We start from the raw sequence: 25,718 nt of genomic DNA, 5'->3' as shown, positions 1-25,718 counted from the left end.
GATCTCTACACAGCTTCGATTAATTCACTGGAAATGTACCCATTATATCTGAAAGCTTGGGGGATATTAAGTTTAGGTTTATAAACCATCGGAAATATTTGTGTGTGTGTGTGTGTGAACAGAATTATGTCTCGTCTATATTTGAGAAGAGACTACATTTCCCATCAGCCCTAGGAAACATCAATTTTCCTTTTCAACGCCGTTTTCTTCTTTTGCATCTGGATCAGCTGCACATAACAACGCGCGACTGCGCAACAGCAGCCTGCCTGGGTCCGTGTTGTACGTTTGGGCAATTCGGCTTTTCGTTTGAAACAGGAAAGCAGAAACAGGAACGCTGCTGGACGTTTAGTTAGTTACTCACCAGCGTCGCATTCCTCTCACTCAACTGAAAGCTTTGCGGAGTTATTTTCTTCTGTTTCTTGCGGGGGTTGTTTTGCATGGCTGTCGGTCACTCCACTCCACAACTACGGACAAGTTGGAATTCGAAATTCACCATATTAGGGGATGCTTTGTTTTATTTGATGCACTCGACACTACTAGAAGACAGTCCTGCTGCTGCTGCTGCTGCTGCTGCTGGAACTCACTGAAAGCTGTGAGATCAACATCAACTCCCATGTGGGTCTAGTAGTTGGCGAGACGAGCGTCCAGTGCCAACGCCTTTCCCTTCCCCGACCCACCCGACCGACCCGTGCCTGCTCTGCTCTGGCTGCCTGTGTGTGTGTGTGTGTGGGGGGAAGTTTACACCCCGACGACCGAAGCTGCTTATTTCGCCAACTTTACTGAGCAGTTGTGCCGACGAGACGACAAGCCGCAAGTAACGTTTTAAGTTGATTTGAACGCCAAGGAAGAAAAAATGGGCTGCACGATCAGCGCCGAGGACAAGCTCGCTGTGGAGAGGAGTAAGATGATTGACAAAAGTCTACGCGACGATGAAGAAAAGGCATCGAGGGAAGTGAAACTGCTTTTACTTGGTAAGAAGAGCATACGGATCCCCTAAACTCACACTCGCCATGATGACATGACGTTAGTTATAAATAATAATGGACGAAATCAGTTTCACAATGATGAACGGTTTTGCTGTGTGTTTTTGTGCTTCATCATCATCATCATCACACTCATCATCCTCCTGTTGGTTTTAGACAGCTGTGGCTCGTCTTTTCTGAGCTGCTGACCTTAATGGGAGATCAAGTATTATTATTATTATTATTATGACTAATAATAATGGGAATGAAAGTAGTCCCTACAAGTCCTCATGATGCCTCAGCCCACTTCTCTTCCTTTAGTATCAGTTCTGCATTGTTAAAGGGCAGGGCATACTTCTTACACAAGAGCAGACCGTTTACAATGTCCTCGTTACGTTGTAACACGCAGGCCAGTTTGACTCCAGTCGTGTGTACAGATACAGAACTTTTCCCAGCTTCAAAGAACAAAATACGTTTCCCCTATTACTCTTGTCAAGATCTTGAAAGACCTTCTCACTAGCGAAAGGAGAAAGAAATGCTTTTATTCGTAATAACTTGAACCAGTAGTTTTGTTTGCCGATAGAAGTGTTGTATGGGCTCTTGAAGTTGATTTTCTGGTAGTTTTTTTTTTATCACAGTGGACCAGGTGCATACAGATGGTGGCCTCCTGGCTTTGATGGCACAGCCTGTTCCACAGTGCAAAGCATTCCAGATGTCATGAGCTTCCCACTCATGCCAGAACAGAAGAACTGGGTTTGTGGCAGACTGGACACATCATCACTGACATCAGATCTACATCTGACATCAGATCTACATCTGATGTCAGGACGGCAGCCGCAGGGTGCACCCTTTCTTATGGGCCGTGCGGATGATTAGCAGCACTGCTTTCTGAGCTTTTGTTGACATTATTATCTGTCCCACACATCATCAGGTCGGCCTCCTGCTTAGAGGTGAGCCAGTTTCTTCTGTGAATAAAGCTCCTTATCCAGCACCTCCAAGGAACAATTCACCACAGACGGAGAACTTCGGTCATCTACTCACCCCCCTATGTTAACCGAAACTCCACTGAAGCGTATCGCCAAACACACACTGCAAGTTCGGTCCCGTAGTTTAATCTCAGCCTTCTGCCAAACTCTTGAAGTAAACGGGTCTTTTTATAGCTCCAAACAAAGCGAAACAAATGGCCTTCAAACTTCTCCAAACAGCTTGTGCAACATAATGACAGTGTTTTGTAGCCAAACGATTGCACCACGGGCCCAAAAATCCAATACACAGGCCTGGTCCAAAATAGGCCTACTACTTGATTCATCATATATGATAGGCCAGTTGTCATGTGCTCTCAGCCTTTTGCCTGGGACAATGCCAGCTTGCATAACAGTTCTCTATTAAGAAAGACATGCCTCTTGGAATGAAGACTAAACTGATATTATTGGATTTGAGATGTACAGTAAGAGATGGGTGGTCCAAACCCCTCCCCGTGGCAGGAAATCCACTCTGCATCAGAACAGAGTCACCAGAAGGTTTCAGAATGTGGAGTTTCCATTCTGCTCATATTAACATGTACATTTCTGATAGGAGAACAAGTAGCAAGTGTCATGGGGGCCCCCCAAAGACGTTATGTCCACATTGCACAAGAGTTTCAGTTTACCATGTTGTGATGTGACTTAGACAACATTTTGGAATCCCATAGATCATGGATATTACAACCTTATTCTTCCATACGAATCCCAAATAACTAATGTTTTTCAGGTAGCAATAGTTGCAATAACCGGGAACAATTTCAGAATATAGACTGTTTTCGCAGAATTGTGTTGCTAGGGAACAATTTGAAACCGAGCTCATGGCCTGTCAGTTATTGTACCAACAGACACTGCAACAGGAAGTAAGCTGGGGGCAATTTAGAATGTTTATGTTGTCAAATTGAAAATTGCGACGTGTCGACTCCCATGAAATACCTATAACAAGATTTCCATGCTTTGCAAACCATTGTACAAGTAATGATGCTATACTATGTGGTGCTATACTATGTGGGATACTTTGTTTTGGACTCAAAAAGTCCTTTTGAGGGTTTTTTATTCCTGTTGCACCACAACGTACGCGTTTCAGCGTTAGCCTTCGTCAGCGTTGTGGCAACGCTGACGAAGGCTTCCATTCCTTATCGGGGCATTTTTACTTTCGCAAGGCAGCAAGGAAGACTCTTTATGTCCAAAGACTTCAAGCTGATTTTCATGCACCTTGATCGAGAAGATATAGTTGAAGAAAAAACCACGCCGGCAGCAAATCTGTTTTCCTACTGAGCCACCAGAGCACTTGACCGTGGGAGGACTTTGTCAGTGTTTCCACTTCTCTGCTCAGAGGCTGATGTGATATAATACACGATTATTACAGCGTTATTGCACAAGTACCGTGTCGCCGTTCTAGGTGGGCGAGTCCTGAGTAGGGTTTGTCAAAAAGTATCGATGCTATCGAAAAGTATCAATACTGAAATTTGGAAACGGATACAATACTCATTTGCAATAAGTATCGATAAGTATCAACACTAAAAATTTGAAACGGATACAATACTCATTTGTAACCGTTTCGATACCAGCAGTGCTTTCTTTTAATGAAAAAAATCACAGGTTTTCCCCTCCCTATCATTGGTGGGTATCTGTTGCTTCAACGAGCTAAACGTGTTCAGAAGTCGGTGATAGGCTGATGGCTAGAGCAGGGCTAATCTGCTGTCAATGCAAAGTTTTTAATGAGTTTTATCAGGCCTAGATTATGGAGAAGTGTGCGTCTGTCCGTCCATTATCTAACTTTATTTTTGATGCGTCGTCATCACGTGGTATCGAAAAAGGTATCGAGTATCAATATTTTCCTGGGTATCTGTATTGAAGTAGAAATTCTAGTATTGTGACATCCCTAGTCCTGAGTGGACTTAGGGGACATTCAGACCAAAAGCGTTTTTGGAGCTGCCAGCGTCTTTCTGCAATTCATTCTCTATGTAAGACGTGCTCCTCTTTTAATGAACGCACCTGGGGCCGGTTGCACCAACTGGTCTTAACTATGCCTGGTCGTAACTCCTACGTCGGTCTTAGTTAAGACCAGTCTTTAGAGTGGACTTACGCCTGTTGCACCAACAGGGCTTATGTCTGGTCTTAACTACGCCGGTCGTAGCGATGCGCGTCCATGTGAAAGCATGGGAAAGGCCCACTGGAATGCGGCACGCGACCTGTTTTAGAAGAGTGTGCTGACGTCAAATGACGCTCCGCTGATGGGTAATCGGCTGTAATAGTGTGGCTAATGTTAGCGGTTAACTGTTACTTGTCATTACTTTACATGGCAGTAAAACGCCACTGAATTACCAAATTGATTTAACTTTTAACCATTACGATTTCCACTTTCCATACGGACCCCCAGCATTGGTTAGTTGTTTATAACATGACTATATTTATAACGTTTATAATGTACTGCGGTTTCCAGTTTATAACTCGGGTCTGAATACAGCCAGAGTGCTGAGGGGTTGTAGCTATTGCGCAACACACAGGTGAAAACCGTCTATACTGCACCTTACGCCTGCTCTGGACTAGGCGTAATATTTACGACCGGTCTTAGTGAGAAAAAGGCTTATGGTGCAACCGGCGTAGCTGTTAGGTCGTAAAGTTACGACCGACTTAGTTTAAGACCAGTCGTAAGACCAGTTGGTGCAACCGGCCCCTGGCGTTTAGCGCTGGTGGCGTCTGTTGTTTTTGGAGGAGCGCTGTGGGCATTTTGAAGCTGAAAAAAGTTGAAACATTAGAGGAAAAGCGCCCTGATCGTCTTTTTCACTCCTCCTACCTTTTCTCCTCCCGAGGGATTTTCAACCTCCGCTGCTGCCAGAATTGGCAATAATCTGGCTTTCGTGTTGACAGTGAACAACATCAAACAGACAAAACTAGCTGGCTACCGTCCTTGTGGTCGTTGTGTTCTGATCTCTACTGCACGCGACTGCAGGGGAAAACAAACGGAGCACGCAAAAAAAACGCTCCGTGCGCTGTGTTTTGTGCACAATGGAAGCGCTCTCGACATGATGTTCATAGCGTTTCTGACTGGAAAAAAAAACGCTTTTGGTGCGAATGTCCCCTTATGAGTGTGAAACCTGAAATAGATTGAGCGTGAGATACGGTAGATGATGTGGCTGCCGGTGGAACAGTGATCCCACGTGAATGAACTCCGCCCGGGCGACTGATCTCTGCGGATTAACTGGACGCTGATAAGAGCAGTGCGACAACACAATGCAGGCCAAACGTCTCATTGTATGGATGGAAACAGTCGTTTTCGAGGTCCGACCGCAGCAGGGCTGCGAGGGGAACGCTATTTTTCCAGGCACTGCCCTCCTCTCTCGTGTCTGTGTTGGAACAAGAGAGGAGTTATGGGGGGGGGGGGGGGGGGGAACAAAGCGAGGTTCGGCTGCTGTTCTTAATCCAAAACCACAGCGCTGCTGCTGCTGGAGCAGCCTTCCCAATGCAAAATGGCCCTCTCTCCCGTTTTTTGACCACGGAATAGCGATCCGTGTAGAATCTCTCCATTCAGAATTCTTGCTAAATGAGGCTGGGTTTTTGGATGGCCGTGACGTTCCTCCCCAGCCCCTAGATGGGTTTTGGATGGACTCTGGATGTCGAATGCCTGTGTCAAGTCGGTTTCTCTGCTGGCGGGAGGCCACGGTCGCTGCTCAGCCCAAAAAATGCCATGAATGAGAGAAGAAACTGTGGTGACTGTGAGAAGGTTTAGGGAAGGAGCCGCTCCACCACACAATGTGTCCTGGCCTGCCTGCCGTGACGGAGCATAAATCTCCCCTTGATAACTTCACCGAAGGAACTCAGTCCATTTAGTTCCTGTTGGACAGCCATCTGAACATATGTAAACCACCTCGTCTCTACTCCTAAACTAGCAGTTTGAGGGGGGGGGGGGGACAAAACAAACTGAAGACATTTGTATTTTCCTTGTTTGAACATGTAACTTCTTTCGAGACGTCTTCCAGAAAACAGTAGTAGCCATTCATATTTCAAATTCCAACGCTTGAAGACTTCTCCATCCTGTGGTTGCTGCTGATATTTGCTGCGGTTGCATTAAACAAAAGGCGCCTCCAGTGGCAGTTTTAAACTCACCGCACATGTTTATTGGACTTCATTTATTTCTGTTTATCTCCGTTTTTTGATGTCTAATAGTTCACGGGCACACAGCGTCCAACACCTCGTCAATTCAACTCCCAGGTTTAGCAAGTGAACCGTCTCTTCCTGACTTTACAGTTGTGCTTTTTGGGTCAGAGAGCTAGTTGTGTGTGTGTGTGTGTGTGTGTGTGTGTGTGTGTGTGTGTGTGTGTGTGTGTGTGTGTGTGTGTGTGTGTGTGTGTGTGTGTGTGTGTGTGTGTGTGTGTGTGTGTGTGTGTGTGTGTGTGTGTGTGTGTGTGTGGGTTGCTTAGATTACTAACAGACACTGTGAATCATTGCTGGTGTTTTTGTGCCCCCTGTGCTCTCCAATGCCCCCCTGAACAGCGTGATATCTGCGATCGTCCTCTGCGAGGCTGGTGGAAAAAAAAAATATTGGCTCAGCGTGACAACTGTTTCCTGTTTGGCTGATTGTGTCTGTCAGCCCCTATAGGTTCCTCATGGTGAATCTGTTTTTGCTCCCAAATGTTTTTGTTTTTTTTCTACCGGCTTAATCTGTTTATTTTGAACCGTTTCTCCTCTCTCGAGGCTGGAAGATTATTTTCTCTAGCCGTCAGTTTGATCAGTCATCGGACTCGTCACAGATGGACGCTATCATGTTTCATCATAGCTGTCGTTTCCTAAAGGAGCGAGCAGCCCCCGCTTCATCGTAGACCTTCCCCCCCCCCCCCGTGCTTCAGCATCTCTTCGGCTTCGGCACTGGCGTTCCAAGGGGGTACCGACGTTCCCCGGTCGCAGAATCGTCCACGCGATGATACCGGTGTTGCGCCTTCCTACGGCCCACACACACACACACACACACACACACACGTACTCTGTGCTATAAATATGAGCCAATGGGGAGAGTTTAAATTCTTGATGCAGAATTGACGTGCTCATACACCCAAACCCTTGAATCTTGGTTCGAACATTCTGCAGGATGACATGAGTTCAGAATAAGTCCAGCCGATATGAATAAGTGACTCTATATGTCGCACTATGTCTTCTTAGTATTTTCTTTGAAGGGATCAAATGTTACTGGTATATGAACATGTAAGGATGAAGAGACGTGGACTATTATAGTCTCTTGTAGTTTCTGTTATTCCTGTAATAACTGCTGCCTCATCTAACTGTCGTGCTTCCTTTTCCAGGTGCCGGGGAATCTGGGAAAAGCACAATAGTAAAGCAGATGAAGTAAGTTACAACTATCCTGGTAACACTATTGGTTACTATGGTAACTAACAGCCCAAACGGCGTTCCATCAAAGTCAAACTCACACTAGGCTTCGGGCGGTATTAAGGTACACGGGGGTATTTAGAAATCCCGACGGTATGATTTTCAATTCTGTTCAATACCGTCAAAAATACAGACGCTCCTCTTTCTGTTAAATTGAATTGTGGAGAAGGAGATGCTGCGTTGATGTTGTAGTGCACAAGCACGTCAGTAGTAGGCTACTTTTTTTTACCTTATTACACGTCACTTCCTGCTTCAGCACTGTACCAGAGATTTTCTTCCACAATTTATTCTCTCATAGACATTTCGTAAAATGCTTATAAAAATAGTTTTACTCTGTCAAACCAAACAGTTCAGCAATATTTAGAATCGGGAGAGACCATCGAACATTTCACTCGGACCAAAACTAAAAAAAAAACATTAAAAAAATATTTTCTTTAAACCCGCATTTTTTTAACGTTTTGGTCAGAGTGAAATGCGGTCTCCTCTTTCTAAATATATCTGAACCGTTTGGTTTGAATAAGTAAAACTATTTTTATAAGCATTTTACAAAATGTCTATTGGAAAATAAATGGTGGATGAAAATCTCTGGTACAGTGCTGAAGCAGGAAGTGACGTTTTCCACTTTGGCTCTCTATATTGTTTAAGACCACTTTACCTGTAACAAACAGGCCTGCCGTGCCCATAACGTTTAATTGCCATTCTCATAATTTGAGGACATTTGTGAACATTGTGCATGCAAAATAAAGTTTTCGGAAAACATAGAAGTTGCAACCTTTTTTTAGTGATGGAAAATAAAAGATATAAATGTATCAGGAAACGGGGAAATTGCTTTGGATGTTAACTTGCGCAAACCCCCCTAAGCCCTGGAGGTTCATGGTGCCCCGGAGGGAGAATAGTGATGACACACAGCGTGGATCTTTGCTCTGCTGGAAGCGGAGCAGGAGCCCCCATCATCCATCCACTCAGGCAGAGGAGGAAGCACCTCTTTACAAAACATGCTAAACAATGGCTACAGAGGCCAGCTAGTAGCCTGGCAAGGCCTGAATAGACGCCCGAATTCCCACGTTAGCCATGCTACATACTCACTGAAGCCATGCTACATACTCACTGAAGCGCAAATTCCAACCCGAATAACAGACCTGCGCTGCATGGGACATTTTCAAATCTTTAAATCGCTCGGCATTTTACTGCACAGTCTGACGCCGAACTCAAATCCAATTTAGATTTCTTCTTCTTCTGTTGCTTCTTTCAGAATCATTCACGAGGCGGGGTACTCAGAAGAGGAGTGCAAGCAGTACAAAGTGGTGGTGTACAGCAACACCATCCAGTCCATCATCGCCATCATCAGGGCAATGGGCCGCTTAAAGATCGAGTTTGCGGACGCTGTTCGGGCGGTACGTTGACTCCGCTCAGACTGCACTGAATCATGACGTCACTCAAGACTGCACTGAATCATGACGTCACTCAGACTGCACTGAATCATGACGTCACTCAGACTGGCACTGAATCATGACGTCACTCAAGACTGCACTGAAACATGACGTCACTCAAGACTGCACTGAATCATGACGTCACTCAGACTGGCACTGAAACATGACATCACTCAAGACTGCACTGAAACATGACATCACTCAAGACTGCAGTGAAACATGACGTCACTCAAGACTGCACTGAATCCAAGTCTCAGTAGTTCTCAACGATCTCAATGCTTGTTCACTTACAGCGTGAAATGGTGAAATGAAATCGGCACAAGAGAAACTGTACAGTGACACAGGTGTCGTCTTTGTTGTTGCCAGGACGATGCCCGCCAGCTGTTCTCCCTGGCGAGCTCGTCGGAGGAGGGCGTGATGTCAGCTGACCTGACCGGAGTGATCGGGAGGCTGTGGGCGGACGACGGCGTTCAAGACTGCTTCAATCGATGCAGAGAGTACCAGCTCAACGACTCGGCCTCATAGTAAGGACTCTGTTCCCTCAGGCGCACTGCCAGCATCAGCCGTGCTGGACGAGTCAATTTACATCTGACTGCAGTGTGTGTGATGTGTTGAGTTAAAAGCAATCAAGCAGAAATTACATTTTCTTCCATTAGGAAAAACGACACTGCAGAAATATCTTAAGTGGCTTAATCTAATATCGAGTCTTTAATTTGTTTCCAATTCTCTTGAATCATTATGAATTTGAATCAGGCAGTGGTGGCCTTAAAGGTTAGAGGAGAGAGCTCGTCACCGGAGGGTTGTCGGCTCAATCCCCTGTCCGGCAGGATAAAGTGAAACGGGAGCGCTTTGCCCCTCCCTCATTACCGCCGCTGAGGTGCCCTTGAGCAAGGCCCTTAAACCCAACCGCTCCAGTGGAGCTGCTCAGTCAGTGGCCAGCAGATCAGACTGTGGTTGTTGTACTGGTCAGCTTCCGGCTATTCATGTCATGTGTGACGTGTGCAACAGAAATGTTAAGACGTGGTGACTTTTTAAGAAGGACATTTTTTGCAGTGACATTTAAGAACGGCATCATCCATTTTCAAGCTCTTGCTGTGAACTTGGGCATAAGGAGTTGTGACACTTTCCACTGTGTGTAAGTGCAGGGTAGTTTTCCTCCTTGGTGTCTGTAACCTTCATACAGGAACAGCAGGGAGACAAGATGGGTCTTGCTGTTCGGCTTCTTGTGTCAGCTTGTTCTGAACATAGTACAGCTGATGACATTCCTGAGAGCAGCGAGCGATGTTGACGAAACTGACAGTTGGAAAAAATGTCTGAGTTTCTGTTCATTTACAGCCGTTTTAGATATCGGTGAATAAAAACATGTTTTTGGTGACCGATTCTAATCAACCAGGTATGCTTATTGTTTCTGGCTAAGTTAATTGAAAAATCAATCAATCAGTCAATCAATCAATCAATCAAACACCCAAAAAACTATTCCAAAAATGTGGCAGGTTAGTATTACTCATTAGACTGAGATAATAGAGAGGCCAAAGTGAACGTCACTTCCTGCTTCAGCACTGTACCAGAGATTTTCTTCCGCAGTTTATTTTCCCATAGACATTTCGTAAAATGCTTATAAAAAGAGTTTTACTTGGTCAAAGTCAAACCAAACGGTTCAGCTATATTTAGAATCGGGAGAGACCATGGAACATTTCACTCGGATCAAAACTAAAAAAACAAAACATTGAGAAAGTATTTTCTTTAAATCCGCATTTTTTTTAACGTTTTGGTCTGAGTGAAATGTTATGCGGTCTCTCCTATTTCTAAATATATCTGAACCGTTTGGTTTGAACAAGTAAAACTATTTTTATAAGCATTTTACGAAATGTCTATGGGGAAAATAAATGGGCGGATGAAAACCTCTGGTACAGTGCTGAAGCAGGAAGTGACGTTCACTTTGGCCTCTCTATAAAGCCCAAGGTTGAGCGTTAGTGTAGCGTTTATCTCGCACACGCCCTGAAAGAAGCTAGCTGAGTGTGAAGGACATGTTCTTTGTTTTGAAAACAGCGAGACGTGTCGTGGCTGGAGGCGCACTTTGTTCACACTCGCAGACGAGGGCCGTGGAGTTACTCTCTGTTTTCACTCAACCCACAAGCAGCCAGTGTTTACCATCCATCAAAATATCAACCCATATTTAGTATCATTCTGCAAAGTCCTCAGCTATCTGTCTGTGTGTAGACCAAGTCCTCCACTTCAACACACCTGATTGTACATAGACAATTTTACGGCACTGCAGTGTTTTTGTCTTTTTTTGTCTTTTTTTTTCAATAATATTTTTATTCAATTTTAAATTTTACAAGACAAGACAACGACAAAGACAAAAAACAAAAACAAAAAGACAGGGCAGCTTAAACACTTCACAAAGACATAGATGTGGACAACAATGAAGAAAAGGATGGACAGATGAATGAGAATACGATAAAATAAATTAAATTAAATTAGATGTACAAGGCAAAAGGCAGTACTCGGGTGGCAGTATCACTTCGGTTGAGGTATCCAATAGTCAGTGTCTCTGCTAGGTTAGGGTCGATATATTTCAGGTAGGGCTCCCACACTTTATAAAAGACATCGGTTGTTGAGTGCAGCATACATGTCATGAACTCCAGAGGCATAAGCTGCAAAGTTCCTCTTTGTTGGAGGTTTGTCTTTAATCCAAAATAAAATAATATTTTTTCTAGCAGCAAAAGTTAATAAATTAAATAGCCGTTTGTGATGTTTATAAACAAGTTTCTTATGGGGAAGACCAAGAATAAGGCTGACAGGGTCTGGGTCCAACTCCACACCAAAGATGACACTCAACTGCTGCACTATGTCTGACCAGTATCGTTCTATCTTAGGACATGACCATATGCAGTGAGAGTAATCTCCCACCTCTATCTTACACTTAAGGCAGAGGGGAGACAGGCTGTTTTTGTCTTTTTTTGAGGTTCAGTTATTTAGTCGTCGTCGTGCCATCAGTTGGTCTCTTGATTTAAGTTACGTTGTGGTCCAGACAGTGATGTCATTTGTGCATGAATGACATCACTCAAATGAATGGTTGAAAAGCGGCAATGTGCTGAGTGTATGTATGCAGTGCCTCTTGGTTCATGCTAATAATATCTGCGTCTTTGTCCTTCAGCTACCTGAACGACTTGGAGAGGCTCTCTCAGCAGAGCTACGTCCCCACGCAGCAGGACGTGCTGCGGACGCGTGTGAAGACCACCGGCATCGTAGAAACCCACTTCACCTTCAAAGAACTCTACTTCAAGTTAGTAGAACGCACGTCTCTCTCGTGTCCCTCGTGCAGAATGGGCCAACTGGAGTTGATTGCTCAGCAGTTATAGATATTCTTATCAGGGACAGAATTTTGATTTCAAAGGTGGGGAAGACACAATAAGTACAGGCCCAAATCCTCAAAGGGGCTTTAGTTTTTTTTAGATACCCCTACCTGAGGTAGAACAGAACAAAACAAGACCATGTTTTTTTCATAATTTTGATATGTCCCCATTTGTTACACAGATTTGGTGCAAGATTTAACCATTTCGAACTCGAGAATTGATCAAAAATTATTTTTAAAAAATCCCTCCAAAACAGCACAATAAGACATTTAAGACCTTGAGGAACATCATAGAAAAATTCACTCTGTGATTTGGCATCAAAAACATCCTGTGACATTTGGAGATTTCTTTAAGAATTGCATTTTTCTGTGATTGGGTGGCGAGCACTTCTGTTCTGGAAATTGCTCGAGGTTTCTGAGCATATTGTCAATATATTATACATAGCCTTGAAAACAGTCATGTCGTCCAGAAAAGTGCATGGGGTCCAATACTGCCTTCTGAAAAAGTGCAGGGGACATGTCCCCTGTGTCCCCGCCGTCAATTCCGTCCTTGCGTTGATCCTCATTATAGACCTAATGGCTTCACACACACGAGACTTTCCTCTGATAAGTCATTTAGCTGACAATTGGAAACAGTTGTATTCATTATGTATTCAGCTAATGATTATTAGAAGGAAGCGCTGATGCAGGAGCACGTTCGTTGCCTTCTGTCATGTCCGTCTCCGGTAAACCGCCCGCTGAAGCTCCATGTTGTGTGCGACGGCCCCAGCTGCAGGCAGAGGCAGCTTATCACAGCGCTAACGATAACAGAGTGAGCAAGGTCAGATGCTTGCCGTGTGTGTGTGTGTGGCTTTGTGAACTTACATTACATTAAAATGGCCGCATCCACACAGTAATTGCGTGCATGTGTCTGTGTTTTCCAGGATGTTTGATGTGGGCGGCCAGCGCTCGGAGAGGAAGAAGTGGATCCATTGTTTCGACGGCGTCACGGCCATCATTTTCTGCGTAGCGCTCAGTGACTATGACCTTGTCTTGGCGGAGGATGAGGAGATGGTAAGGGATGCCGCTTCGCTGGCGGCTGCCATGTTGTTTTCACTCTTTGTGGCTCGATTTGACTCCATATCCAGGTGACACCGACTGTGTTAGGTCTTCATCTTGCGATATGTCCTTGTATGGATTAGAGCTGCAACAATTAATCGATTAGTCGATCGACAGAAAGATAATCGACAACTATTTTGATAATCGATTAATTGTTTTGAGTACCGTAATTTCTTTAAGAAAAAAAAAGTCAAAATTCTCTGATTCGAGCTTCTTAAATGTGAATATTTCCTGGTTTCTCTCCTCTATACAGATATATAGCTGGGGAGCTATCAGCCCGCACACTCACCGGATAATTTAAAGTCTTAGGTGCACGGCACAAGAGTTTCTTAAAGCAGTCAGAGAAGGAGCCAGCACTCAAAAAGTCCTTTTGAGGGTTTTTTATTCCTGTTGCACCACAACGTACGCGTTTCAGCGATAGCCTTCGTCAGCGTTGTGCTGTGTCAGGCGGAAAAGGGCGTATAAATACAGCCAGACAGGAAGTACAAACAATTAGTGTAGAAAAAAAAGGTATAATAATATATATATATATATATATATATATATATATATGTACATTCGAAAAGTGCATTATGCATCGATGAGATATACTAGAATGTAACCCAGCATAGTACACAAGCATTAATACGAGTACAAAGATAGAAAAAATGTATATATATATAATTCGTATTAGAAACATACCACAGCCTCGAGAAAACGACCTGTTGTCTTCAAAGTGACAGCAGGAGAGAAATAAAAATAAAAAGGACTGGACTTTATATAAATTTAAAATAATAAAACAGTCAAAGAAACCATTTTGTTGTCTTCAAAGTGACAAGGCAGACTGGCGCCTATGTAGGCTATAAATTTAAGAAAGTACAAATGACACTACAAATATATGGCCTGCATTTATATAGCGCTTTTATCCAAAGCGCTTTACAGTCAGTAGGTACATTCACCCATTCATACACCGATGGCGGCAGGTTACCACGCAGGGTGCTGGCACACCAACGGGAGCAATTTGGGGTTCAGTGTCTTGCCCAAGGACACTTCACTACACTACACAAATACAAACCAGAATACCAAAAAAGAAATGCTTTTACAGGAAACAGCCCAACAGTAACTCTTCATTCAATCCTTTTGGGTGTTCTGACTGGAGTGTGTGGATCCAAAACGCCTGTCTTTGTAATAAGGCTCGGTCCCTATCACCACCTCTTTTTAAAGGGTTAACAACCTCTATTCCCTGAAACCTGAGTGAACACACATCATGGCCCATAGAATTAAAATGTCTAGCCACAGACGACTTCTCATCACGGTTTCTAATGCTACACTTGTGTTCACAAATACGAGTTTTGAGTTCCCTTCGAGTCTTACCCACATAAATATTGGAACATGGACACTTAAGCAAATAAACCACAAATTTAGTTTTACAAGAGATTCTATTATTAATGTGGTATTTTTTACCAGAATGGGGGTGGGTAAAAAATTCCCCTCTGATCATAGCATTACATTGGATACAATTTCCACAAGGAAAATTACCAGTTGGTAAGTGTGATAAAAAATGTGTGGGGCGTGTGTAGCAATCTGCTTTCACCAGAGCATCTCTCAGGTTCCTCGCACGTTTCTGTGCAAAAATGGGGGGCTTCTCGAACACGTGGCCCACCAGGGGGTCACTGCGTAGGATGTGCCAATGTTTGAGAATGGTTTTCTTAATGTATAATGAAGCAGGAGAAAAGGTAGTAGCACAAACAATATTGGACTTCCTTACAGAGGGGGCTTTTGGTGTTAGCAGGTCCTGTCTGTTAAGGCCCCTAACCCTCTGCAAGCTCTTACTGAGGTTTTGGTTATCATATCCTTTAACTAAGAACCGTTCACATAGTTCAGAGGCTTGTTCCTCAAAAGTGCTATCAGTGCTGCAAATTCTCCTCGTTCTCAGAAGCTGGCTGTAAGGTAAACCTTTCTTGAGACTAGGGGGATGAAAGCTGGAGAAGTCCAGGAAGCTGTTCCTGTCAGTTTGTTTTCTATATACCTTGGTCATAAGATGTTCAGATTTAGTCACCAAAACATCTAAAAATGAAATTGATTCTAAACTGTGATCTAAAGTAAATGAAATAGAGGATAGTCTGGAGTTAATGTATACCTTGAATTCTTCCAGTTCATTGAGAGATCCCGTGAAGATGAAAAAAATGTCATCAATGAATCTCAACCAGCAATGTAACAATTCTGAGAAAGGATTATTGTGATACACAAAATCTTCTTCAAACTTCCCCATAAATAGATTAGCGTAATTGGGCGAACAAGGACTTCCCATACTCACACCTTGGCATTGAAGATAAAAAGCATTCTCAAACTTAAAATAATTGGTATTCAACACAAGCTTAGAAAGGTCCACCAGAAAATCACTAGGGGGTGTCAGAGCTGATCTTTTCTCTAAAAAATATGACAAGGCCACCAAACCCTCCTCATGGGGTACATTAGTGTATAGACTGTTGACATCCATCGTGCACAACAAGCTATTCTCTCCAGCACGTTGTAAAGAGTTTAATTTATTCAAAAAATCAGTGGTATCTTTAAGATAAGATGGAAGTTGTGTCACACTATGTTTTATGTGGCAATCAATGTATTGAGAAATGGGCTCTGTGATTGACCCACAGTCAGCAACAATAGGCCTTCCTGGTATAGGCTCTATACAACTCTTATGTATTTTAGGAAGTGTATAAAACACTGGACGTACAGGATGTTTCTGTATCAAAAATTTATATTCATCCTGACTGATCAAAGAATTGCTCAAAGCATTACTCAAAAAATTGTCAACCTTCTGCATAAATTTAATTGTGGGGTCTCCTATTAAAGGCGTGTAAAACTCAAAACTTCTGTTCTATATGCTTATTTATTCTGTATCACAATAGCACCCCCTTTATCAGCATTCTTGATGTCAATGGAAGAATCATTAGACAGAGACAGTAGGGCTTTTCTTTCATCAAGTTCAATGTTGGAGTAAAGTTTCTTCTTATTGTACTGACGTACCTTCTGTACAGTGTCTTGTTCGACCAGCCTGCAAAAGGTGGCCACAGAGTAATTCAACATAGGAGGTACAAATGTACTTTTGGCCCTCAGTCTCCAGTCAGAACACCCAAAAGGATTGAATGAAGAGTTACTGTTGGGCTGTTGCCTGTAAAAGCATTTCTTTTTTGGTATTCTGGTTTGTATTTGTGTATATTTGTAGTGTCATTTGTACTTTCTTAAATTTATAGCCTACATAGGCGCCAGTCTGCCTTGTCACTTTGAAGACAACAAAATGGTTTCTTTGACTGTTTTATTATTTTAAATTTATATAAAGTCCAGTCCTTTTTATTTTTATTTCTCTCCTGCTGTCACTTTGAAGACAACAGGTCGTTTTCTCGAGGCTGTGGTATGTTTCTAATACGAATTATATATATATACATTTTTTCTATCTTTGTACTCGTATTAATGCTTGTGTACTATGCTGGGTTACATTCTAGTATATCTCATCGATGCATAATGCACTTTTCGAATGTACATATATATATATATATATATATATATATATATATTATTATACCTTTTTTTCTACACTAATTGTTTGTACTTCCTGTCTGGCTGTATTTATACGCCCTTTTCCGCCTGACACAGCACAACGCTGACGAAGGCTATCGCTGAAACGCGTACGTTGTGGTGCAACAGGAATAAAAAACCCTCAAAAGGACTTTTTGAGTGCTGGCTCCTTCTCTACTTCTCTCCTCTAATAAACTGAATATATCTTTGAGTTGTGGACAAAACAAGACACTTGAGGACGTCATCTTGGGCTTTGGGAAACACTGATCGACATTTCTTCACCATTTTCTGACATTTTATAGACCAAACAACTAATCGATTAATCGAGAAAAGAATCAACAGATTAATCAATAATTGAAATAATCATTAGTTGCAGCCCTAGTATGGATTTATTTTTGGGGCCACTTTGCCGATTTTCAACCTGTTTTCTATCATTACAAAATCAGTAGTATATACTGTATGCGAATGAACAATGTTTAACTTCCCTCCATCTTGTCTGGACCGAGAGCTTCCCGTTCATTCGCAGAACCTCCTGGTGCAAATGATGTCATAATGATGTCGTTTGTTTCCAGGAAGTTCTGCGAAGGAAGGTAGAGAGCGCAATAATGATTGTGACACTGACCGTAATAATAGTGAGTGACAACCATGGCAAAACTGCTCCAAATGACCACATCATGACATCATTTGGATCAGGAAGTGAATGAACGGGAAGCTCTCAGTCCAGGCAGGATGGAGGGAAGTGAAACATCGTTCATTTGCATAATACACTAGTGATTTTGTAATGATACAAAGCTGGTTGAAATTGGGCGTGTGGCTCTTTCATTAGTTTTGGATGGGTGACGGGGTAAAGTAGTGAGACTCTCTCCTCTTTCCTCAGAACCGCATGCATGAGAGCATGAAGCTCTTTGACTCCATCTGCAATAATAAGTGGTTCAAAGACACCGCCATCATCCTCTTCCTCAACAAGAAGGACCTGTTTGAAGAGAAGATCAGCAGGAGTCCACTCACTATCTGCTACCCCGAGTATTCTGGTGAGACACACTGTCACCCACGCCGGTGCTTTAGGAATTCAATTACGTTTTTATCTGTTATGAAAGTGTGTGTGTGTGTGTGTGTGTGTGTGTGTGTGTGTGTGTGTGTGTGTGTGTGTGTGTGTGTGTGTGTGTGTGTGTGTGTGTGTGTGTGTGTGTGTGTGTGTGTGTGTGTGTGCTCAAAGGGAATATTAAGATCAGCATTGATTTCTTGGAAATACTAAATGATTTCTCCGGATTTATTTGACTTGATTGAAAGGTTAAAGCAAATGGGGCCTCAAGGTTGAATTCTCTCTACAGCAAAAGACAGTTTTATGTAAAATGAGCTTTTAATATCAAATTCCTGCGCACCATTAGGTACAAAATATTTTATTATGCGCATACTTAAACAAGACAAATGCCGTCATCTGTGTGGGTTGCCTTTTGAGCCATTTCATTAAATGTTGAATTTATTAATAAAGCCCTGTTCTGAGTATAGTCATGTTATTTATACCAGAATATATTCTCTATACAACAAACCAGGAGCAGCCTAGTACACCAGTATTTAAAGTTTGTGGATAACCATTTCGCCTCTGAATAATTTATCCCATTTTCTTTATTGCATGTCAGTTTTTTGGTCACCTTTCTCATGCTCATGATGGATTTTGACATTTGCACCTATTTTTGGATCTGAAACACAGGGGATTGTGTCACCTCATTCAACTGGGTTTGCTCACCTCGCTGAAGGTGTTCCAGACGGTAGTCGGGGTCAGAATTCCCTTGAAAGTTCATAAATAGAACCTGAAATGAAAAATAAGGGGGATAGTGTCCTTTTCTGCAAATCACCCTGTTCACTTTTCTTTGAGTTGTAATTCATATCAGAAGATGAGTCTTAACCACACAAACCACCGCATCAACCAAAAATAACTGATCATTTTGGGGGGGGAATCAACTTGAGGAGTGTAAAATGGACAGAGAGTAGGGAAAACAGCATCGACCCTCTTCTAAGGTCAAATTAATCTTATGCCAGGATCAGACTACACGATATTTTTTGTCGTTCACGATGTCACCATGTCAGACGAGGCCATCATACTGCCATAAATTCGTGACATGTCTTGGTCGGGAGACTGGCCACACTACAAGTGTATTCTCGCTTAACACCGACAGAGCATCGTATGCCACCGTCACCACGTCGTCTGCTGTCGTCAGCGAGTTCACAGGTCGTCGGGGAGGCGGACCTGTGAACGAAATCTCCCAGCATGCATTGAGGCCACTACATTGACAAGAAATAGCAACCAATATTGGGCAAAATAAAACATTGAAATCCAAACACAACCCTATGTGAAACATGTATGTAATCCAGGTGCTATATATATCCCTTGCAGAATTAACGTTATTTGGATGAGTGACAGGCTCTACTGTGATGCACTGTGATGTCCGCTCCAGCCTCCAACTTACTTCATGTGCACGCCCACTATTTTCTTGCCAGCTGCTGCGAGACGAGAAGGAAGAGAAACGAACATGCAGCCGACTCTGCTGAGCTCATGTTATTTGTAGTGAGCAATGCCCATTGCCCAGGCGTTTAAACGCAAATTAAAACACCCTGGCCTTTTTATCTCTTTTATTCTTTTGAGCGGAGCGGAGCGGTGAGTGCGAGCGGGTGAAATCTGTATCGAGCGGGGAGCGGTCTCCCCAGGACCTGATACCTGTCTTCCGGGGTGTCACACTAGGCGAAACCATGTCCAAAAGACTGACATGCCAGTCTTTTCGTCAGGGCGTCGTGAGGCGTCCTAGACGTCCCGACTGGTCCCGACGCTGGTCTTTGATTATGTCACACTACAAGAGGTGAAGACGGCCGATCGTCGTCCCCGACGGTCATATTCGGGCCCGACGCTGAAAATCTGTCGCGCACGACCAAATCGGTCTAATATCGGGCTGAATTCGTGTAGTCTGAACCAGGCATTAGGGAACAAATTGGGCTTTTATTTGCCAAAATGCAAAGCTATTATTTCATAATTTGGCCAAATTGCCCCCAACAAGCATCAAAATGTCAAATATGAGCCCACGGCACAGTGGTGTCAGCCTTATGGCACTGTAGGCAATGTTTTGGGGTACCTTGTTATGCCCGGCCTAGGGGATACCCAGCACAACATAAAAGAAAGTGACTCCCCCTTTCCCCTCTCCCAAGGATGACCATGCCACGACAGGTTTTCAGTCCACAGAATAAGATTTATTTAAATATAGCAGCAGAGAGCATCAGGATGAGCACACTCAAAATAATAAACAAAATCTATATTTAACTCTAAGCTTACCTGTAAAGAAAACCCCCCCCAAATAAACAACATGGTTCTTACCTGCTTAACTAATAACAAAAACAGGAGAAAAGTTAACTAAAGATAAATCAAAGATTCTCACCCCTACATGCTGCTATAGGACTGCTCACAATTATCATCAAAAGTTTAGTACTTGACACAATTATCCACTGGGTTTAGCTAAGCTAACACGCAAAGAATGAGTCAGCTCCTGCCATGACACAGCCGGGTTGGGAGAAGGAAAAAGAGGAGTGAGGAGGCCTCGGCACAGGTTCCTTTTTAAAGCCGGCCCGCATCCGTCTCCAACCAATCACCAGCCTAGTCTGTGATGATCACCAGCAGCACCTGCAGCAAGAACTCAGAGTACACTGGAGAGCTCCACGCCAGGCAGGGAGGGAGAACACAGCACATCAGAATACACATAATGATCCAACAACATGGCTAATTGTTTTCAACATGGAAATTAGTCCTACCCTGCCCCTAACCATAAACTAACCCTAACCCACCCACATCAGCAGCCACTCACTCACTCACTCCCCCCACCCACCCCTCGAACCCCGACTCTACAACCTTCCTATCCCTAGCTGCAGCCCCTTTTCCCTAGCCCCGCCCCCTTCCCTCACCACGCCCCGTCTCACTACCCACATCCCCCTAGCCACTCCTTGAACCCCGACTCTCTACGTCCCACCTATCCCTAGATATGGCCCCTATTTCCTAGCCCCGCCCCTAGTCCCTAGCCCGCCCCTTCACTAAAGGTCCATGAGTGACTGACTGACTGAGTGTCCTGACTCCTGACTTTGGCATGGCCCCCAGCCTGGTCTGCTCCCAGCGCCGTGGGACAAAGACCAAAGGCAAACAAACAAAAAAATACCCTGGCTGTCATAAAATCATCACTTTTCTTAAAATGCCCATTTTCTGAAGACATTGTTTAGAGCGTTTTGTGGTTTTGTGGCATCTTTGAATTGCTTTGACATGTTTCACCCACTTGGTTAATTATGAGATAGCGAGCTCTTTCATTCCAGAGATGCTCAAAGGATCTTTTTTGGTGGCATAAATTATTCTCCCGTAGCTCATTTTCTCCTATCGACAATTCCTCCTCGCTGTGGTCTTCCTCCTCGCTGTGGTCTTCCTCCTCGCTGTGGTCTCCTCTTTTCTTCACTGACCCTCTCTCTGTCTGTTCAGGCGCCAGCACATACGAGGAGGCGGCGGCTTACATCCAGTGCCAGTTTGAGGACCTGAACAGACGGAAGGACAGCAAGGACACCAAGGAGATCTACAGCCACTTCACCTGCGCCACGGACACCAAGAGCGTGCAGTTTGTCTTCGACGCCGTCACCGACGTCATCATCAAGATCAACCTGAAGGAGAGCGGGCTGTACTGAGCCTCAGGGCCCTAGTGCACGCAGGTCAGCAGCATGCTCATTTTCAGCACCACTGCACTGCAGCTATTGAATCAGAAGAGCAACTGTTGAGACGTGGCAACAACACAGTAACGTTTTGGGAAAGCCAAAACGTTTACCACTGCAGATTGTTGCACTGCTCCAGGGGACGTGACTCATGTTCCCTGTGATTTCTAGTCAACAAGCAGCTTATTGTTTTGCTGAAGGTTACAAATGGCCTAAAATGGTAAATGGCCTGCATTTACAGTATATAGCGCTTTTATCCAAAGCGCTTTACAATCAGTAGGTAGTCTACATTCACCCATTCATACACCGATGGCGGCTGCCACCATCGGGAGCATGGAGGGTTAAGTGTCTTGCCCAAGGACACAGCGACGGCAGCTGGGAGGGAGCGGGGATCGAACCGCCAACCCTTGCGTCATTGGCCGACCCGCTCTACCTCCTGAGCTAAAGCCGCCCCAAACACTCAGTGATTGTTTCAAATGCATTTTTAGGGGCATTTATTCCACAAATGAGTCGTCGGATCAATGATTTACTGTATATTCGTGTATCATTTCACCGTGTTAATAATTCCGTTTGCTTTGCCGCAGCGTAGGTGTCTGGAGGAGAATCGGGACTCCGGGCCGGTGTGTCTTGTCTGCAGTGGGCGAGTTGGAAAGTAGGTGTTGCTAAGGACTGAGATGATGGTGGCCATGCTGCATGCAGGACCTACATTCTACAAATTGGGGACTTGCTACTATGATCACTTTTGTTTTTCTTCTTATTAGATTTTACCATAAGTCAATGCAGAGCATACAGGGGGAGGGAGGGAGTAGTGGGAACGGCTTGTAAAATGATAACTGTGAGTTCATCCAGAGTCCTGTCGTATTTAAGGTCAAATCCCTCCGTCTTCTTTGAAATCCAGTTGTCACATCTTTAGATTGTCACAGTGCTACCACAGACACACACACACACACAGACACACACACACACCCACACAGACACACACACACACCCACACAGACACACACACACACCCCCACATACACACACACACACACACCGCATCAGGACCAAAACAGACTGCCTCTCGATCAAATCCATCACTGCATCGCACGGTTTCACAGCTGATCAGTAGAATTCCTTCACCTGTCTTCTTGTTACATCTTCTCTTAGCTGTAAGTCTGTATCACATTCCTTCGATTGAATAGTTGCCCTTTTGTTTTTTGCAATTGTTATATTTTATTTGAATTTTGGGTTGCACTTACATAGAATTTCCATCTATTGGACGTGTGTGGATGCAATAACTTATGTACGGGAAAGGATTTTGTGTGAACCATTTCGATGTATATACAGTATATACTCTAACCGGTGGTGTCTGAGGTTAGTCAGCAGGAGTCTCGTGAATTCAGTCCTTTTCCTTGTTTAAACATGAGCGGCGCAACATAGCTGTGTTACCTAGGTATTTTTTATTTGAACTGGACCACTTTGTATTGAACAATATTTTTATACTTACTGTGAGACATCACTGCAGCACCATTTTGCAAAGGTATTGTTAAGGGAGAAGTGTGCTTGATCTGTGCTCATTCCATTGGACTTTGAAAGTGACAAGTTAACCGCATGGACGTGAGTTCCCGAGGCTCGTTTTATCGGCGGGTAATTTATTAATCCGCCGGATAATATATGGGGGGCGAAGAAATATGAACACGCCAAAAATGACAGGTCAGATAGTAGTTTGATGTAGTCGGATGCTGTATTATGTAATACGATCGTTTTGTAAGAAGTCTGTTGCCAGTTCTAATCCGGCTTTAGACTAGTCACTGACTCCACAGAGAAGCCGCGAATATTCCTGAATGCAGGCAGAAGTTACATGTCTGGTTCACTTTGAATTTCTGCAGTTGTATTGTTCATTTTAACACCATTAAATGATGGCACAAAGCGGTCTTCTTCCTTCCTGTGTTGTTCTGTTAAATGCCTCACCACCACCACCTACCAGCAGGGGTCCCAGCAGCTGCTCCAGGCGCCCCGGCTCTCCGATAAGTACCGTATATTTTCTACTCTTGCATATTGCCTCTGTAATGCGGCCATTTCCCCCCCTTTGACTTGCACAGGAAACTTGGATAGCGGCAGCAATGTCACCAAAGAATAACAACCTCAGGCGTTGACGCGGTGGTGTAATGTAACAAAGTATTAATACTTAAGTACAGTATTTAAGTATTGTTTCGGAGTATCTGTACTTTACTTGAGTATTTATATTTCTGTCAACTTTCACTTTTACTCCACTACATTTCCCAAATAAAATGGATACTTTCACTCCACTACATTCCCCCCAAGCATCTCAGTTACAAAGTAAAATCAGAAGAAATTGGGTAGCCTAGCAAGCAATCATCAGTGCTCCTAGTTTGCAAGTTACGTTAATCACGATCCACACTCCATTCCAGTTGGTGGCTGTAATAATGTAACGTAACGTCGTTTGCCAACAGCTATAAGACTCAAGAAGAAGAAGAAGACTTCCACTCAAGCTCAGTCATGTATTTTGCTCGCTTTTTTTTTTTAAGCATTTTACTTCCAAAGTAGATTTAATATCAGAAAATTACTTTTGATACTTAAATACAGAAAATATCAGCTACTTTTACTCAAGTAATATTCTAATAAGTGACTTTGACTTTTACCAAAGTCTTTTTCTGCGAAGATATCTGTACTTTTACTCAAGTATGGCTTTCAAGTACTTTATACACCACTGTGTTGACGGCGTTCAATGTGCATATTTTTTCATATTTTAGTGATTGTGTAGCGAAAGATCAAAGGACACAAGTGACGTTAATGCATCTTTATTTCATGCCTCTACATTTCATAAGAAAGGACAAACTCAGTAGATTTACATTCCCTCATAGTAAAGCATCATCCCTCTAGTGTTTCCCTCTCTCTTATAGTCAGAGATTTATGAATTATTTGTCTTTCAAAATATAATGAACAAATCTACTCTTATGTACAAAGTTTCGCTACCGTTGTTTGAAACCCTCTTAAATTTATTCATCATCACATTAAAATGTAAGTGAATTGAAATACATTAACACTATATTATAGATTAGGATACATGTACAATGTGGTTTGTAATCTGGATACACTGTAAGCACTGAGAAATTGTGATATCTGCTCAGCGGGGGGTTTTACAGTTATAAAATATCAAGACCACAGCGACTACCGTACTCATAAACAAAAACAAGGTTGCAATGTTGCTATTCAATATATTAATATTACCCCTTGGGGTATCTTTTTGATCAATTTGACAGGGCTTAGTTTCAATAGTAAATGCAACCAACAAAGTCCAGAAGTTACGTGTTAGGGAATCGGTGAACATCGACTGAAGCAACTGTCTGGACTTTTCTTCGTAGTGTTTGGCTTGTTCTTGCAGGAAAGCTGAGTGTCCACAAGGATACATACGGTGGCTTGTTTTGGAACCCTGCTGGACGTGCACTGTGTTGCAGGGATGTTCTGTCACGATGGTGATGTGCCAGGAAGCAATGGAGGACGTGCAGGGATGTTCTGTCACGGCGGTGATGTGCCAGGAAGCAGTGGAGGACGGGGGAACTCGGCATGGAAGTGATGTCATTAACACAACAAATTGGGCAAACTGAGGCTCCTCTGCGCTCCATCAGTACCACTTCTCAGTTAATGCCAATATGCCAGGTGAGGGGGTTCAGGTAGGAAAGGAGGTTCTGCAAAGTAGGACAAGATAAGAATTCAATTTTGAGAGCCTCAACATACCTATCACTCGTTCATACATAAAACACTTTGCTACACTAATATACATACATCATATTTTTATGCTATTATCCGTGGCTTCAGGTAGACGTCACGGTTTAATATTCTTCAGATGTTTAATATGGCAAGTCAACTTGATCTGTAGCCTCGGGAGGCATGGATGGAGGCATTTCATCAGAAAGCGTACTACAGGGAATGCTTGATGTGTCTCATTATCCGTCTGATCCCCCACTAGTCCCACAGGATCTAAATTGTCTGTGTGCGATGAGTTTTTATTTGCTCCTATTATGGCCAGAAATTGTTGCTTGGCAACACGGGGGTGGCCAGATATGATGCACTGGGATGAGGTTTTAAATTTAATTGCCAGGGGTCTGCCTCTCAATGACGGGGGGCCACATCTGGACCTTATTACACTTGTGTCTCAAACGAAAGCCCGCTGGGATAG

General features: G+C 43.4%; 1 protein-coding gene across 2 annotated transcripts; it reads left to right on the top strand.

Moving 5' to 3' along the window:
- The first annotated feature begins 246 nt into the window (after positions 1–246).
- Positions 247–22,508, top strand: gnai3 (guanine nucleotide binding protein (G protein), alpha inhibiting activity polypeptide 3). Of its 2 annotated transcripts, none has more exons than XM_083638998.1 (9): positions 247–971; positions 7,282–7,324; positions 8,619–8,760; positions 9,163–9,320; positions 11,957–12,085; positions 13,078–13,207; positions 17,685–17,838; positions 21,312–21,535; positions 22,125–22,508. In XM_083638998.1, the coding sequence occupies exons 1-8, from the start codon at positions 854–856 to the stop codon at positions 21,509–21,511; spliced, it is 1,074 nt and encodes a 357-aa protein (XP_083495124.1). In that variant the 5' UTR covers positions 247–853; the 3' UTR covers positions 21,512–21,535; positions 22,125–22,508. The 2 variants fall into 2 exon arrangements, with proteins under 2 accessions (XP_083495124.1, XP_083495125.1); XM_083638999.1 differs by having other exon boundaries at positions 22,120–22,508.
- The last annotated feature ends 3,210 nt before the right edge of the window (positions 22,509–25,718 follow it).

Source organism: Poromitra crassiceps, assembly GCF_964638095.1.
Source record: "Poromitra crassiceps genome assembly, chromosome: 6".
Classification (NCBI taxonomy): domain Eukaryota; kingdom Metazoa; phylum Chordata; class Actinopteri; order Beryciformes; family Melamphaidae; genus Poromitra; species Poromitra crassiceps.
The sequence above is the reverse complement of the archived record's forward strand: the minus strand, read 5'-3'. Positions and strand labels throughout refer to the sequence as shown.

Excerpts from the sequence above, each read along its gene's own strand:
- gnai3 (XM_083638998.1), top strand. The coding sequence starts at position 854 with ATGGGCTGCACGATCAGCGCCGAGGACAAGCTCGCTGTGGAGAGGAGT. Across the intron at positions 12,086-13,077 it reads TTCAAAGAACTCTACTTCAA|GATGTTTGATGTGGGCGGCC; the intron begins GTTAGTAGAACG and ends TGTGTTTTCCAG. Across the intron at positions 13,208-17,684 it reads TGGCGGAGGATGAGGAGATG|AACCGCATGCATGAGAGCAT; the intron begins GTAAGGGATGCC and ends CTCTTTCCTCAG.